This window comes from Diadema antillarum, unplaced genomic scaffold (genome assembly GCF_040938485.1).
Source record: "Diadema antillarum isolate AM-2024a unplaced genomic scaffold, OU_Dant_1.0 scf00000226, whole genome shotgun sequence".
NCBI lineage: Eukaryota > Metazoa > Echinodermata > Echinoidea > Diadematoida > Diadematidae > Diadema > Diadema antillarum.
Genome location: NW_027271115.1, coordinates 3,776,377 through 3,792,926, shown reverse-complemented (window position 1 = coordinate 3,792,926; position 16,550 = coordinate 3,776,377). Strand labels below are relative to the sequence as shown.

Sequence of the window (16,550 nt, the reverse complement as noted above, 5' to 3'; positions counted from 1 at the left end):
GTATTATGTATAGACTGCGTTATTTCTACTGTGATGATGAGAAAGTGCGTTTCGACAAAGGGAATGAACTTCCAGATACGGTATATGAAAATGCATGTAAGGACTGTTATGGATTGAAAAGAGATGAGGCTATTGAAGGCAAATGTTCTCGTTTACTGGAGAAAATAGAGCTCATCGTAGAAGAGGTCGATGCAAAAATATTTTTCTAGTGTAATAGCTTGATATTTTGAAAATGCAAATCAGTGTGAAGTACCTGTATAAATTTACACATGTCTGATTAGATTGACGGAATGATAAAGCACCACAATTGGTAATACTAACTACATCAACATAAACATAATAATCTCCATGTATTCTCTTTTCATACAAAAAGTGTCCTGCACAAATGATATTTAATGCTTGGCGATGTATTAATAAATCGTATAACTCGAGTATTACGTAAGCGGTAAAACAACGGAGATAGAGAATGAACTGAATGATGTACTAATAACAGAATCTTGAAGATAATTTTATTCTCTTTAGGCAGCCAATGTAAAGAAGGGAGAATTGGTGATGTGGAATCAAACTTTTTAGTAAATGTTAACAACCAGGCAACCGTTCTTGCAACCGTTGAAGTTTTGTGACATCTTTCTTTGGAAGATTGCGAACAATGAATTCGAAAAAAAAAAACTGAGAAGAAATCAGAGCATGAATAAGCATCTCAGCTGCGGATTTAGACAAAAAAAAATATTTTGTTTAAAAAACTAAATTCCAACATGATTTTTCATTATAAGTGGGGGAAAACCTGTGCTCTAAAGTGATTTGAAAAATTGAACTTACGGTGATTAATCAACATTTCATTTTTTTTAATATACATTTCAGTTGAGATAATTTGTCAAATTAGTCAAACCTGTTTCCAATAATGTCCGCCGCAATGATAATCTTTACTAAGTTATTAGAATAATGTATGTCTCATGGGATTTTTTACGTGTATTTAAAAGATAGATATTAACATCCTCGTTAAGGGATTGAAGTCTAAAACACGCGAATACAAAGATCATGACTCATAAGTGTATGTAATTCCAAAAAGACACAAAAGATGGCTCTCAAGATGTCCAGTTACCTTATTATCACTTAAATTGTGTGGTTTGTGGGGAAAAACAGTATTTTTATATCAAAAACTAATCACTGACAACTATGGGCAACGGATCATTATTTTGATGAAACGCTTTTTACAGTCTGATTAATTTGTCATAGATAAATTCCACCAGCTACCTGAACGGACAGCAGCCCACTTTTGCTACACTTGTATTAACATGTCACACAGTGTTGTCACAAGAAGATAGTAATTTCAAGATGACTTTTTTTTTTTCAAGCAAAATATATAATGTATAAAAATCGTTGGAGAAGCTAAGCATTGAATATATTTTTGTGTGGCAACCATTAAATTCACTTTTAGCATACTGTATAATAATAATAATAATAATAATAATAATAATAATAATAAAGGACATTTATATTGCGCAGCTACTATAATAATATACTCTACTGCGCATTACAAAATGACATGCATACAGGGAATTCAAACAGAAAATACATTACTTCAAAAGATGACTTTTTAACCTGGCCTTAAACTCATTAATTGTAGCTGCTTGTCTTACAAACAAAGGGAGATTATTCCATAATTTTGGCGCAGCGTATAAAAAATGCCCTGTCACCAAGAGTAACTTTTGATTTCCCCGATGGATATTTCAACTATGTTTGATCCCGTGAACTTCGAAGATGATGAAATATTTGAAATGATGTTTTTAACTCTACAAGTTCCTGTATGTACACTGGTAATAATGACTAAGCTATGCTAATCAGGAATTACAGGAAACGCTATAAGGTATCGAATGCAACGTTGCGAGAAGGCGTCATAATGATCATTATGACACCGCCAATAAATTGGAATTTACTGATTAAACCGTAACCCAGCTTGATTTCTCGGAGCAGTACAAATCTTAGATGGAATTTTTTTACTATCAAATTTAAGGAAACACGATGTTAAAGTAGCCAAAAATCAGGCTGGATAAGTGTTTCGTATAGGAGCTGATTGTGTGTGTATCACAAGTGTATGTGAGAGATATAAATTGTGCACAAAAGAACAGTGTCATCACAATCTATCGGAAGTCATGGCAGTATATCTGGTAACATAAGGTATGTTTTGTCAATAACCTGAAGCCCACAAAGCTGACATTCCTTGAAATGTCTAAAAAAGAAATGATAAATTATTAGAATCAAGGAATGTGGAGATACCAATAAATTGGCAAATGATATACACTGTACCTGCATGAACACGGTGTCTGAAAGAACTGCTACTGATTTTTGCTGGGTTCGTTCACTTATTTTCCATTTCACATTACCAAAAGACACACAGAACAATACATAAATCATACATGAATCAAAGAAAGATTACAAAATAGATGAATTGCCCATTTCAAACTCATTATTAAAATGATTCTGTTCTCCCATAGGGTCCAGTGCTAAAATGCGTTCCTCCTAAAGTAAGTGATTAAAGTTAACGTTGAGGATATATCTCTACAGCACAAACACGATAAAATCTGGAAAGCAAATAAGACAGAGGATAGGCGGATTATGCAAGGTTTATCAGATGCACGTGTTGATGCCACACCTAACTGAAGACCACTCCTAGAGTGACTTACATACACGCACACACACTCGTACGTATCCCCAGATAGCTTTTGAAGTCACATTTCTCGGCGACGGCTTCCACTGGAATCTTCACCACATCTGATCAGCGAACAGAACACGGGATGCGGTAGCCTCACGCTCGGAATATTCATAAGATAAGGTAAGAATTTGGTTCAACTATTCATAATTTGTCAACAGATATTTTGTCGTTGTTCTTTGAACTTAGGAAAAGTAAATTGCTCTTCATTTATTGTCAAACAAAATCCATCAATGTAAGAAAAAAAATGCGTTGTATCATGAAATTGCACACGTGTTTTCGCTGTTGATTGTGAATGATAAAAAAAAGAATCACTATGAAGCTTGTCCCCCTTGTGAGTGCAATCAAATGTTGCACGATATGTGCCTTATAATCTTTGGAAATTTGATGATTGATTGGCTTATTGGTTATCAAGTAAAGTCAAAAGCCTTTAAACACAAACAATCTACCTCAGAACCAACCTCTCATAAGTTGCTTCAGTTTGGGCATTTTACAGTTAGGTACGTCTCAAATCACTTCAGCATTGTTTAGTTATTGAAATAAGTTTGTCTGAACATTCTATATGATCCCCCACGACGTAAAGTTGTAGTTTAAAAGATAGTTTTGGGTTGAATACGCTCAAATCGGATTAACTTTAATTGTCTCGATAGCTTTTGTAAAGTAGATAACCTCATGAAGATTTACTGACCCTTTGGCTGAATTATGATTCATTCTTCTATATGGATCATACACCATAGCTGATTATGTTAATCTTTGAATACTTGTCTTACAATAGTATAGCAAGAGAAACGTCGATATGGCTGCTGAAAGCAATTTCAGTACCTTTTCTATTCTGTCTTGTCCGTCTGTCTATTCGTCTAGTTGTCTGTCCTCTCTCTCTCTCTCTCTATCGCCCTCTCTGTAATAAATAACCTCGCTCATACACCAATGCTCACACACAATGCTCACACACACACACACACACACAAACACACATTCACGACAAAAAAAAAAGAATAGAGAAGGGTGTAATTAACAAGCAGCGCTGCTAGGGTCGTTCCTCATTGAAGTATTTAATTGTTTCAAAATCGAGGCCATTCAGGCTCTTTGGGGGAGGTTTGTTTGCTAGTGACCGAACAGGCACATGACAGTACACGAGCTTGCAACATGACTAACCTTAAATGAAAGCCAAACAATTATTTATGTGAATTCAGTGACTGCAGAAATTGTGAACACATTAGTGAAATTTGGGAATACTCGCACAATCCGTTCTAAAGCTACATGAATTTGAAAGCTACGATACTTTAAAATTTTCGCTAGATAGGAAGACTACAAATACTCCAACAATTCGTGACGGCAAAGTAGGACAACGATACGAGATGTTATCTATATACATAAAGAGAATTTAACACATTTTCATTCTCTTAGCGAATGAAAGAATGTGCGGCATTGTATACCTCTTCAGAACTCAGAGGGAATTATGTCCTCAATAATAGCATGTCAGTAATAAGTGCAAAAAATATGTATTTTTCACACAAAAAAATGGAAATTCTTTGTAAAAGACAGGGTGGTGTTTCATCAATTTAGTCAGCGCTGACAATTTCCGCAAAATCCTTGGCTTTGATTGGCTGGGATGCTCTGGTCACCGACTGTTACTATGGTGATTGTCAGAGACTGACAACTTGTCAGCGCTGACAACTTTCATGAAACGTTACCCAGATATCACTATCATAGCAACAACATTATGTGAAAATGTTCATCAAGTTTCAGCGTTACCATTAATGCCATCCTGATCATTTTATTTCAGCACGTATTTGGCAAATTGAAAATTGCATAAATGGTGGTTTCGCTGTAAGGCCAGTTATAACGAAAAAAAAACAAACAAACTACAACAGTCACATAGTTGATACATCGCGAACCCACAACCTACAGCTTGTGGGTCAGTCAATAGCTTAATTTTCACAATTAAGGTCAGTTCAAATGTGGTTAAGATTTGCTGTGTCAAGACGGATTTTGCCTCCTGCTATAGTGATGCACGTTTAAATCAGAAATCTCCCATGGATTTAATTGCTGCACCACAAATTAGTTGTCTTACCTCCGTTACATGGACATCACATTCATATAACATTGGCAATATCTGGTACGACATTGAAATACCCATGATGCTTGAGCAGTATATAAATCTTGGTGGGATGCCGTTTTGTTTATGAAGTCATTACTGGCAGATATTTCATTTCATTTATTTCATTCCTTCTTTCTTTTTCGGCAAACATAACACGAAATGAATCAGAAGATATGACATATAGGCATGTATTCGACTTTACATGATAGATAATGGTTAATAAAATACGAAATTATACATGCATACCGGCAAAATACAAAGTTATGTTTGGAGAAAAAGAAAAGAAAGAACTGAGAGGTTCAGTGAGAAGCATGCTTGTAAATTGTGAACCACTCAAAAGATTCTTGTGAATACATTAAACTTTTTTTTTTTACAAAGACAGGACAGAACAAGACAGTAGAAACACAACGACATTACATGACTTTACTGTAGGGTATACCATGACAGTAATAAAACACAAAAGAATAATGGAAAGAAAGGAGAGAAAGAAAAAGGAAATGAAAGGAAAAGCCAAATTATTCGCTTGATTTTAATGAGGCCAGGATTTTAGTTCTACTACGTCACAAAAGATGACCCAACCCCGTGGATTGACCCATGTCAAAGCTCACATATAGTTGAATACAAAATCTGGGGCATAATTAGATTCTACAAAGATAATCATGCTTATTTCGTCCTTCCTCCCTATGCTTTTTTTTTTCTTGATGTGCAGGAAAATCAGTGTGTTGAGAATTTGAATCAGCAATCAAATAGCACAAAATGGCCGCGGAGCACGACTGGCTCTATATTTTCCTGGCGTTGTTCGTCTTCGTCGAGTTCATCGCCCTACAAGTTTTCAGCGCCCTTGCAACCGTGCCTGGTGATCCAGCAGGTAGTCGATATACTCACCATTTTAATCAGGCCGGCCACGTGAAATAATCAATCGGTTTCTAGGAACCATTCGATTGCCTTGCGTCCGAGTATGAAATAATTTTTACTTATTCTCCTATTGCTCTCCTGATTTCGTAACACATTCCCAGTCTATTTTCATCTTATCCATTTTATCCCGATACGAAATTAGTTTGCCCAAATATTTCTTCACCAAGGGGCTTGCTTAGATAGTCATCTTTGGCTTTCATTGACAATAGTTTTTCATAATATAATATTTCTATACGTATGGTTGCACTTATCACTGAAAATTCCCCGTAATTTTAGGTGGATACTGCCGATCATTAAAAGTGCCAGTGGTTTTCGTATTTCCATTGAACTTAATAATAATCATTATCTATTGATAATACGTTTACATGGACTTGATTCCTGATATCTCTTTTACATTTTATGCTTTTTTTAAAGATATGACAGGCCCACTGTTTGTTTGTTAGATAATATTGTGTGTGATTCCCCTGCTTTTCTCATACCAGGACTGTTCCCAAACACGACGGAGGAGATATCCGATGCATACCCTGTCCAGATCACCCCCGCCGGATGGACTTTCATCATCTGGGCGATTATCTACATATTCATGTTAGTCTACGTAGTTTATATCGTTGCCTGCCTCTGCCGCAAGAATAAGAACGGCCCGGTGTACCTCAACCCGCCGGTAGTTCCTCCAGCCTTCCTCGCAGTCCTCTCGCTCAACATGGCCTTCAACATCACATGGCTGTTCCTGTTTGCATACGCCGAGTTTGTGTGGTCTCTGGCGGATTCGTGTCTCCTTGCGTTCTCCGCATACATCTGCCTCTTCCTCAGCTACAAGAACGTCGATAAATACCGTGACGTCATGACGGCCAACCACAGGTATAAAACAAATAACACACCCTATCACAATCAATGTTACCAAAGGCAGAGTCTGTTGTGCTGCAATGCATTCCTTAGCTGTTGGCGTTAAAGGGGCATTCCAGACGATTTTCATAATTTCATACCATGTAGTACATAAATCAATAGCTCCATGTAATAAATTGTGGAATTTATCGTGATTCTTGAGCAGAGAAACAAAACTTTGAAAAACCAAATCACAAATTACACTGAACAAGGATGACGACATAGGAGGCTCACATATCTAAAAAATGTAGCAGTGTAATTTCATCTTCATCTTCATCTTCAAAATTAAAGGACAAGTTCACCTTCATAAACATAAGGATTGAGAGAATGCAGCAATATTAGTAGAACACATCAGTGAAAGTTTGAGGAAAATTGGACAATCGATGCAAAAGTTATGAATTTTTCAAATTCTTGTGTTGGAACCGCTGTATGAGGAGACTACTATAGCTTATGAGTCATATGCGTACAACAGTATAAAGAAAATGTAAAGAAAATTTAACATATTTTCACTTTTTTCGCATAACAAAAGAACACTTGACTTGCCTCTTTCTAAGGGCAGGGGGAATAATATTTACCCATAACATATGTCGGTAACGAGTCAAGGGAATGTGTACTTTTTTCAAAAGATGAAATTTTGTGAAAATCTCTTTATATTTTCCTTATATTGTTGTACGCATGTGACATCTAAGTTATTCATACACTGCAGTAGTCTTCTCATCCAGCGGTTACTGCACAAAAACTTCAAAAATTCATAACTTTTGAACGGATTGTCCGATTTTCCTCAAACTTTCAATGATGTGTTCTACTAATATTGCTACATTCTCTCAATCCTTATGTTTATGAAGGTGGACTTGTCCTTTAATGGGATCAGGATGTGTAATGGTTGTCAGGCTTAAAGAGTTTTGATTGACTTTTAGTTGCAAGTTCAGTGAACATCGCCAAAAGAAAGAGTTGCCATTTAGATATTCTTTGCATAGATTATCATGAATGCACTATATATAATATAAATATAAATATATATATGTATATATATATGTATATGTATATATATTGTGTGTAATCTTAGATTGTAATCTTTAGGAAGTTCTGAAAAAAATTAGTCTTGTTTGGAACATCGTTTGTTGTAAGTTTTTTTTTTAAATCTCTACACTCAACTAATCAAAATTTAAATCAGAAAGATGTTTTGACTATTATGCATACCCCATGATGCACCATCAATGATTGCAATACCCTTGTGTATATGATAATAAAGACGTCTTTTAACGCTTGCCTCATTTGCTAAACCGTGTTGACTACCATTTGGCGGATGTGTTGACGTTAAGTTAAGCATGATTATTATGAATTCAGCAAATTTATGTTTACAACTTTTATAGTGTATAGATATAGTACTCAATATGAATATGAATTGTATTCATCATAATGGAAGGTAAAGCCCCCGTTCCACTATCACGATCTGGACCCCGATCTGTCCCGATCTAGCAGATCGGGAGAGAGCGGCAAAAGCTTACGGGGATCGGAAGCATCGTAGCAGCAGCGTGTGGAGGTCGGGGTTGGAGCGGGCATTTTTTCAGATCGGGAAGAAATCTCCCCGATCATAATTGACCTATTTTTAATCGTACGGCAAGCGGGGAGAGCGTAGTGACAGCGTAAACGCAGCGGGGAGAGCGCAGTGACAGCGTAAACTCAGCGGGATGAGCGTAACAAGGTCTTTCTGAGCGTAGTGACATCGGCACAAGAATGGGAAGAAAACTTACACAAAAATGTCTGCCAGAAGAAGATCAAGGAGATCGAGAGGCAGAACTGTTGAGGAGGAGGATGGCATTGTCACTGCACCTGTTAGAGCAGAACATGAAGAACAAGGAGCTCAAGTTTTCGAAGAAGGAGAAGAGATGAAGAAAAAGAAGAGAAGAAAGCAGCAAAGCAGCTATCCAAAAGGCGAAGAAAGAGAGTGATGCTTAAAGAGGAGGAAGAGGACATAGCAGAATCTTGAAGAAAATGAAATCATCTACAACTGGAGGAAGACGGACTATAAAAGCAAGGAAATTAAGAAAAAGCCTTGGAAAAATCATCACGTCTTTGTTTATAACAATGCATTGCTGCAAAAAAACCGGGAGTTGAGGAACCTCTTCGAGGTCCACAGTATATTTCTTCGGTTCTGCATGCCAATAAGTTGACTGACTGCAGATCGACAATCGAATCGGGGTACATCGGGGCACATCGGGCACTTTTCAGCTCTCTGAACGGGGTGACAGCGTAATAAGATCGTATAGATCGTTCAGAGCGTAGATACAGCGTGCATCGATCGGATAACATCGGCGACATCGCAATGACAGCGTAGTTACATCGTTCTAAAGCGTAGCTGCAGCGGAGATCGTAATGCCTCATTCCCGATCATCGTAGTGAGAGCGTAGCAAGCACGTGTTAGTCGTAACTGCAGCGTACTTAGAGCGTCCTAACATCGTACTGTGTCCAGATCGGCTCAGGTTTTACCCGATCCTTCCCGATCTGAGAAAATTGTCAAATCGTAGCGAGAACGGCATAGTGGAACAGGGGCTTAATCAAACGTGTGTCCCTGTGTTCATTTTTTCTTTTTTTGGAAGATCTTCAGCATAGAAGGAGCTTCTAATCCATTGTATTGATGGGGTCATTTTTTAAATTGATGTATTTTTCCTTTCTGCTTTAGGTTTGACCTATGGTGCAACCGCATATTGATTCAGAACGGCATCTCAATATACGCCACGTGGACAAGCATCGCCACCTTGCTCAACCTGTCCATCGCCCTGACATACAACGCCGGCCTGGCCAACAGGACATCGTGCATCATCTCGCTCTCCCTCCTTGCGGTCGAGCTCTTCCTCTACCTCATCATCGACGTCTTCTACTGGGATCGTTATCTCCGCTACACCCTGACGGTGTACATGACGGTAGTGTGGGCGCTGCTTGGCACCCTCCTCAATAACTGGGACCGCAACAGCACGGTCTCCCTTCTCACCGCCTCCCTGCTCGTTATCAGCGTCGCCTGCCTCGTCTTCAAGATCGTCCTCATGCTCTACAGAGAGCCCGTCAAGGCTCAGCCTTCCAAGACGAAACCCGCCGAGATCGTCATCGACTACGAGGAATCGTTGCCCGGTGACAAGGACGAAATTCCACTCAAATGAAGAGTTTAATGGTGCCATCATTGATAATGAATTATTGTCTGCTGATCCGTAAGAGGGCGCTCCTCATGTCATGCCGTGGACAGCAGGCTCCTAGTATTTTTGATTGACTGTCATACTGCAAATTGAGTTCATTCACGGACTCTGACAGGTAGTAGAATAACATAATGCACGATAGGAGGAATTAGATCGGAACATTATGGCCACCGATTTACATTTATTTTGTGATTGGTGAAAATGTCCATCTAGATATAGCGAGTTCCTTGATTCAGTCGATATTTCTCAGTTATCTCTGTTATGTGTTAGTGTTAGCTGTTTGATTGTATGGACTGCCATTCTTCATAAATGGGATATCAATATTGTGTCGATGACCAAGTAAAGGTTACTCTGTTGTAAGGATGGGTCTATTTTACTCATTTATATACAAGTTATTATTTAACCTTACATTGTAAATATCACTGTAACTATTACAAACTGTATGGTGACATACGGTTTTATATGGATTTTGCATCAATGAAATTGACTTTTCTTCACAAGTATTGCCAAACAGGCATATTACGTCATGATTTAATATCGTTGCAGAAGGATATGAAGAGTGTAAGTACAAAAACAGATTTTATGGCAACGTTTATCAAATTGAGATATTTCTGTTTTTAATTTCATATCTTCATTTCTTGTTATGTATCAAGTGCAGCATCATTAAAAAGATTATGACATATTTTTTTCCTATATCATGATGAACTTACTTTGGCAAAAATATGGAAATGATGTTTGTGTATATATACATATTTTTTTTTGCATTCGAAGTCTTCGTTATTATAATGTCTAGAGATAAATGAACTCCTAAAGATCTATACAAGTGTCGCTGATAAGATTTTATTCCTTGATATGACCATTAAGGGGATGGTAAAGAAAGGGATTAAGGGTTTGATTCGTTCGTTTGTTTGTTTTTTGCGAGATATTCCGAAACCCCTTATTAAGTATTAAAGAGCATACAGTTCTAAAAGAAATTAAAAGTTTACAAAAACCGATTTTAAATGGCTGAGATACCTAAAAACAAAATTGTCGCAATAAATGGTGGGACGGACCTTTTAGTAGGACCATTTTCATGATTTTGCTTTACTATATTTTGGGATGTCTCAACTATTTCAAAACCGAATAATCTTTTAATTCCTTTGAGAATCGTATGCTCTACCGTAATTTTGATTCATATAAGTGGTTTCTGATTATCTCACGTAAAGTTAAAAATCATCTGAATCCCCTCTTAACCAGAGCTATACCATCCCTCTAACTGCAATGTGTAATGGTTACCTTTCTTTTTGTTGTTATAGATTGTACTTGTATCATCATGGATTATTTTATACCATTCTTTTGTTATAGTATATTCTTTCCTCAAGATAATCGCAGATCCCCAACAAAATAAGATGTTTTCAGCATATTTGAATACTGAAAAACGAGATTGAATGAAATACATGTAGAAATTTTTCGATCCAGTCCGTGCATCACAGAGTATTAAATGATGATTTATTCATCTTTTATTGTGTGAGGGTGGTCACGTTAGAAGGTGAAGGGATTCTGCATCTGTCTGTGTAGCTATGTTGCATTCTACACACTTTTCACAGGCGATGATTTCCTGGCATTTTGCACTCATCGAAGTCAGATAGTTTATGATGATAGTGTGTTCTGAAATAAAACAAAATCACACACATACACATGCACACATTCAATCAACACGAAAAGGAGAAGAAATCGGAGCTAGTATCATAACAACAGTGCAGCACACAAAAACGTATGCGATGTCACGGTACCAATTCGTTCCTGGGTCGCTGATTACTTTCAACCATAAAAGCAAACCCTCGACCCTTGGACCAGCGCAAATGATAGGGGGCTCTGGGCTAAAACATTAAAAAATAAACATTCGACGAGTTAGTAATCAGCACGTACCCTGATTATCAATTTCGATGAGCATTGCCTAAAAATAGAATAGATGAAAAAACTCACAAAAACACCGAATTTTCAAAGTTTCTACTTTCAAATTCACGTCTGAAGTAACAAAGTGGGAGTTTATCCATCACTTAGACACAAACACACATAATTATGCATGACGGTATTGGGTGTATATTACAATGATATACGTTATTACAGTATATGAATAGAGTATGTTTATTAAATATATATATATATATGTGTGTGTGTGTGTGTGTGTGTGTGTGTGTGTGTATGAGATATGAGAAATGAGGAGAAATCGGTGCGTAGCTTTGACATCATTATTCCTCTTACTGTTCCTCTTTTTTTGGAAAAGCGCAAGAGTTGAAAAATTGGTCTCCACCGGGGATCGAACCCGGGTCTTTGGCATGGAACGCCAACGCCTTAACCGCTCGGCCACGGAGACGTCATAGCGATTCAGGCAGACCCAAGCTCGAATACCCGACGGACCAACCTTTCAACTCTTTATGCGCACGTTCATTTTTGGGGCAGAGAGTTATGAATAACAACCAGCCGCGTGCCTCAGCTGGATCTGCAATGAGATTCACGTAGCGGTGAATTGGGATAATGTTTTTGCTAAAGAAGACACCGCTACGACAGCTTTTTGGCTTCTCCCGAATAATTTGCATATGTGAGATATGAGAAATGAGGAGAAATCGGTGCGTAGCTTTGACATCATTATTCCTCTTACTGTCCTTTTTTTTTGGAAAAGCGCAAGAGTTGAAAAATTGGTCTCCGCCGGGGATCGAACCCGGGTCTTTGGCATGGAACGCCAACGCCTTAACCGCTCGGCCACGGAGACGTCATAGCGATTCAGGCAGACCCAAGCTCGAATACCCGACGGACCAACCTTTCAACTCTTTATGGCCGTGGCTCGTGGCCGAGCGGATAAGGCGTTGGCGTTCGGAGACGTCAGGAGACGTTCGGAGACGTCATAGCGATTCAGGCAGACCCAAGCTCGAATACCCGACGGACCAACCTTTCAACTCTTTATGGCCGTGGCTCGTGGCCGAGCGGGTAAGGCGTTGGCGTTCCATGCCAAAGACCCGGGTTCGATCCCCGGCGGAGACCAATTTTTCAACTCTTGCGCTTTTCCAAAAAAAGAGGAACAGTAAGAGGAATAATGATGTCAAAGCTACGCACCGATTTCTCCTCATTTCTCATATCTCACATATGCAAATTATTCAGGAGAAGCCCAAAAGCTATTGTAGCGGTGTCTTCTTTCACAAAAACATTATCCCAATTCACCGCTACGTGAATCTCATTGCAGATCCAGCTGAGGCACGCGGCTGGTTGTTAAGGCCGTGTCACACCAGCCTTGCGTGCGACTTGCAAAGAACAATTTTGACTACCCGGAGGTCCCCGTAGATATCCGCACATGACAGTACCTAGTATGTATCTCGAAAGTAGTCGCCCGGAGGTGCGCACGCATATTTTTTTACCCGCAACCGTGTTTAGGCCCTGTCACACCTCTCCGGGCAAGCTACTCGGGCTTGTTACGTGTAGGGATTTTCTAGCATACCGGACATTCCTGAGGGCGGAAAAGGATTTGTGCGAGTCAGCGCATGTGTCTTACTTGCTGGACGCGTTTTACTTGCGAGTATACTGTGTGACCTTTATACAAGTCGCGTGGGGGCTGACAACTTAGTGAAGGATTTCCTCTAATGGAATGGTTGAAATCTCACAGAATTTCATTATCTTGGCTGCATACGGGACTGCGAAGTACCTGCGTAGGAATTGCATGGGAAGTACTGCCGCTAAGGGTCTCCTACTGGCGTTCTGTGTGGACCTCTCCGGGCATTTCCGCGACTCACCCGGAAAAAGTTTTGGTCATGCTCAAAGCTTGGCTGCGGTTAAATCGGACTTGCGTGAGCACCTCTGGGCAACTACTCGCTAGATACTGTCAGGTGCGGACCAACTGCGGAGACCTACTTGGAGTAAATTTGTTTCCCCGCAAGTCAAGCCGCAGAAGTTCCCCCGTACGGTATGACAAGGCATGAATGAAAATTGCAAACATTCTTGTTCGCCCGCTGAAAATCTTCTACGTGCTGGAAACTACCTCCTCGCCACAAGACCGCGTTATGGTGTGACACGGCCTTTATTCATAAATCTCTGCCCCAAAAAGGAACGTGCGCATAAAGAGTTGAAGGTTGGTCCGTCGGGTATTCGAGCTTGGGTCTGCCTGAATCGCTATGACGTCTCCGTGGCCGAGCGGTTAAGGCGTTGGCGTTCCATGCCAAAGACCCGGGTTCGATCCCCGGCGGAGACCGATTTTTCAACTCTTGCGCTTTTCCAAAAAAGAGGAACAGTAAGAGGAATAATGATGTCAAAGCTACGCACCGATTTCTCCTCATTTCTCATATCTCACATGTATATATATATATATATATATATATATATATATATGTGTGTGTGTATATATAGATGTATATATATATTTATATATGTATATATATATAGAGAGAGAGAGAGACAGAGAGAGAGAGAGAGACAGAGAGAAAGAGAGAGAGAGATACCAAAACATGGCCAAAATAAACGACAACACCCCGACAGGGTTAGCCAAAAACTGAATTTAAAAATATGCACAGTATGTATATATGACATGTATGCCTATTTGTATGTAACCATTTCACAATGTTTCATGCAGTCCAATGAGTAATGAGTGAAAATTGTCACTGACAATTGGAAAGAATATTCTTCGAAACACAGAGCGACAAGGCAGTACACAGAAAAGAATCCATATATGTTGTAACCAAAGCAATTTTAGGCAATGTACTCTGAGCTTCGCAGGGAAGACTACAACGAGTCCAAACAAGTTCAAACAAGAATCGCGTCCTAACATAGAAATAAAATATGCCCCTCATATACTGTACCGTATGTCCCAAAAAATTACAACGGTACCCTCTGCAACGATAACTTTAAAAATAGTGTATCAATCAAAATACAATTTCCTTGTGTGAAACTATAACTCATTACCCACATCTTACAGAAAACCCCATTCAATTTGCTTCAGTCATCAAAGAGAAATGAGGAATTTTGTAGAGCATGTCAGGAATCTCTTCACTCCAAGTTCTGTCTATTGTGTTCACACATTAATATGCAGTTCTAAGAGCATCCAAGTGCTTTGGAAGAATCAAAGTCATGACATGCTTTACCATAATCCACATTTCTCTGTGACCGCTTAACCAAATTGAATGGGGTTTTCTGCAAAATAGCGCTAAGATGTTATTTTTAAGACCCTGAAGTAGCATTGAGACGGTTTATTCAGATTGGGTGTTATCAATGCAAAAATCCGATTGTATTTTTTTTGGACATACTGTATTAAGGCAGATCAATCTTTACAAGTAACAAATTGTAGGTATATGTTCATGAATAATTAATCAAGTTAACTGCTAATTGGAGGAACAAATGTGTTTGCATCCTCCAACGAACCGGATAACATATGTGTGGATATTTTCATTACTGTACTATACCTGCACAGAAATAAACACCTTAGTAGCATCTACAAACGTTGCCTCCCGAGTCTACGCAGTCATTCCTCTTCTTCCCTTTTCAGTCGGTTAATAATTACCTCTTATCAACATAATGATTTTTATCAACATTGATTGATGCAATTGCTGCAGTTACTGTACTAGAATGGCGACGATGAGGAGGTATTTGTAATGGCATCAATGGCATTGTGTGGGCATCATACAGTGCTTCGAGTTACGCGCACGAGCAAAAGATACTATTCTAAGTAAAGACACTATTATTTATCATATCAAACATTTCATATTGACCAAAGAAGACCGTAAGTAGGGAAACAACCTCCAAAATACATGTCAATTGCGTGAATGCAGCAGTATTAGCAGGGATGACTAGTAGAGCACATCAGGTAAGTTTGAGCAAAATTGGATAATCCGTTCAAAAGTTATGATTTTTTTTTTTATTTGGTGACGAGACCACTGGATCACAAGACTAGTACATCAGCTCATGACATCACATTATTATGTACTACGATATAAAGAAAATGTATGAAAAATTACACAAAACGTCATTTCATATGAAACGTACAATTTTCCTTGACTTGGTACTCTCACACACATTGTCAAGGGTAATATTATCCCCGTGCTTTCTGAAAAAGGTAAGTGTCGTGTTTATTATGCTAGAAAAGTGAAATTACATTGAATTTTTTATACATTCTTTATATCGTAGTGCATATGTCTTGATTGTAGTAGTCTTCTGATTCAGCGGTCTCGTCGACACCAAAACCTCTATAATTCATAACTTTTGAGCTGTGTCCAATTTTCGTTAAGCTTTTATTGATAAAAGCTTGATGATGATAGTATTGCTGCATTCACTGAAATGTACACTGAAGTTTCATTTCCCTTTAAACAGTTTCTGGATGTTATGAAGGCCGCCCTAGTGGTACACTATAAATATTATGCATATGTATCCTGTCACTAATCATCTCAATGAAAGCTCTTAGATTTTACTCATGGACTCTAAGAGTTAAAACAAATATAGCATGTGTTTTGATTCATAGAGTGGGTTTAAAAAGAAAATTCTAAGGCTTGTGTCTAAATGGAATGATAGTATATACATACTCATCTAGCTTGGCCTGCTTATGAAAATAAGTTTGCTTCAATAATCGACAAACTCTGGACTCGATGACGTCAGCCAGAACACGAAATGAAGTTCTACCCAAATATTCGACATGATCAGGGCATCGACTCTGTTCTAGCAAGTTTTGAGGTCTGAAAGTGAACACTTAGCAACAGAATATATGAAGTGATTTTGAAAGCTGGCTGCGGCGACATTG

At 38.6% G+C, this 16,550-nt stretch overlaps 1 protein-coding gene and 2 non-coding genes across 3 annotated transcripts; 2 read left to right on the top strand and 1 right to left on the bottom strand.

The window, feature by feature from the left end:
- Positions 1-5,567: 5,567 nt before the first annotated feature.
- Positions 5,568-9,766, top strand: LOC139724686 (uncharacterized). Its single transcript, XM_071635810.1, has 3 exons — positions 5,568-5,679; positions 6,209-6,584; positions 9,292-9,766. Exons 1-3 carry the CDS (start codon positions 5,568-5,570, stop codon positions 9,764-9,766), a joined length of 963 nt encoding a protein of 320 aa, XP_071491911.1.
- Positions 9,767-12,479: 2,713 nt separating this feature from the next.
- On the bottom strand, positions 12,480-12,551 carry Trnag-ucc (transfer RNA glycine (anticodon UCC)). The gene has a single exon. It is a non-coding gene; the product is annotated as a tRNA-Gly (tRNA).
- A 1,395-nt stretch (positions 12,552-13,946) lies between these two features.
- Trnag-ucc (transfer RNA glycine (anticodon UCC)) lies at positions 13,947-14,018 on the top strand. Its single transcript has one exon. It is a non-coding gene; the product is annotated as a tRNA-Gly (tRNA).
- The last annotated feature ends 2,532 nt before the right edge of the window (positions 14,019-16,550 follow it).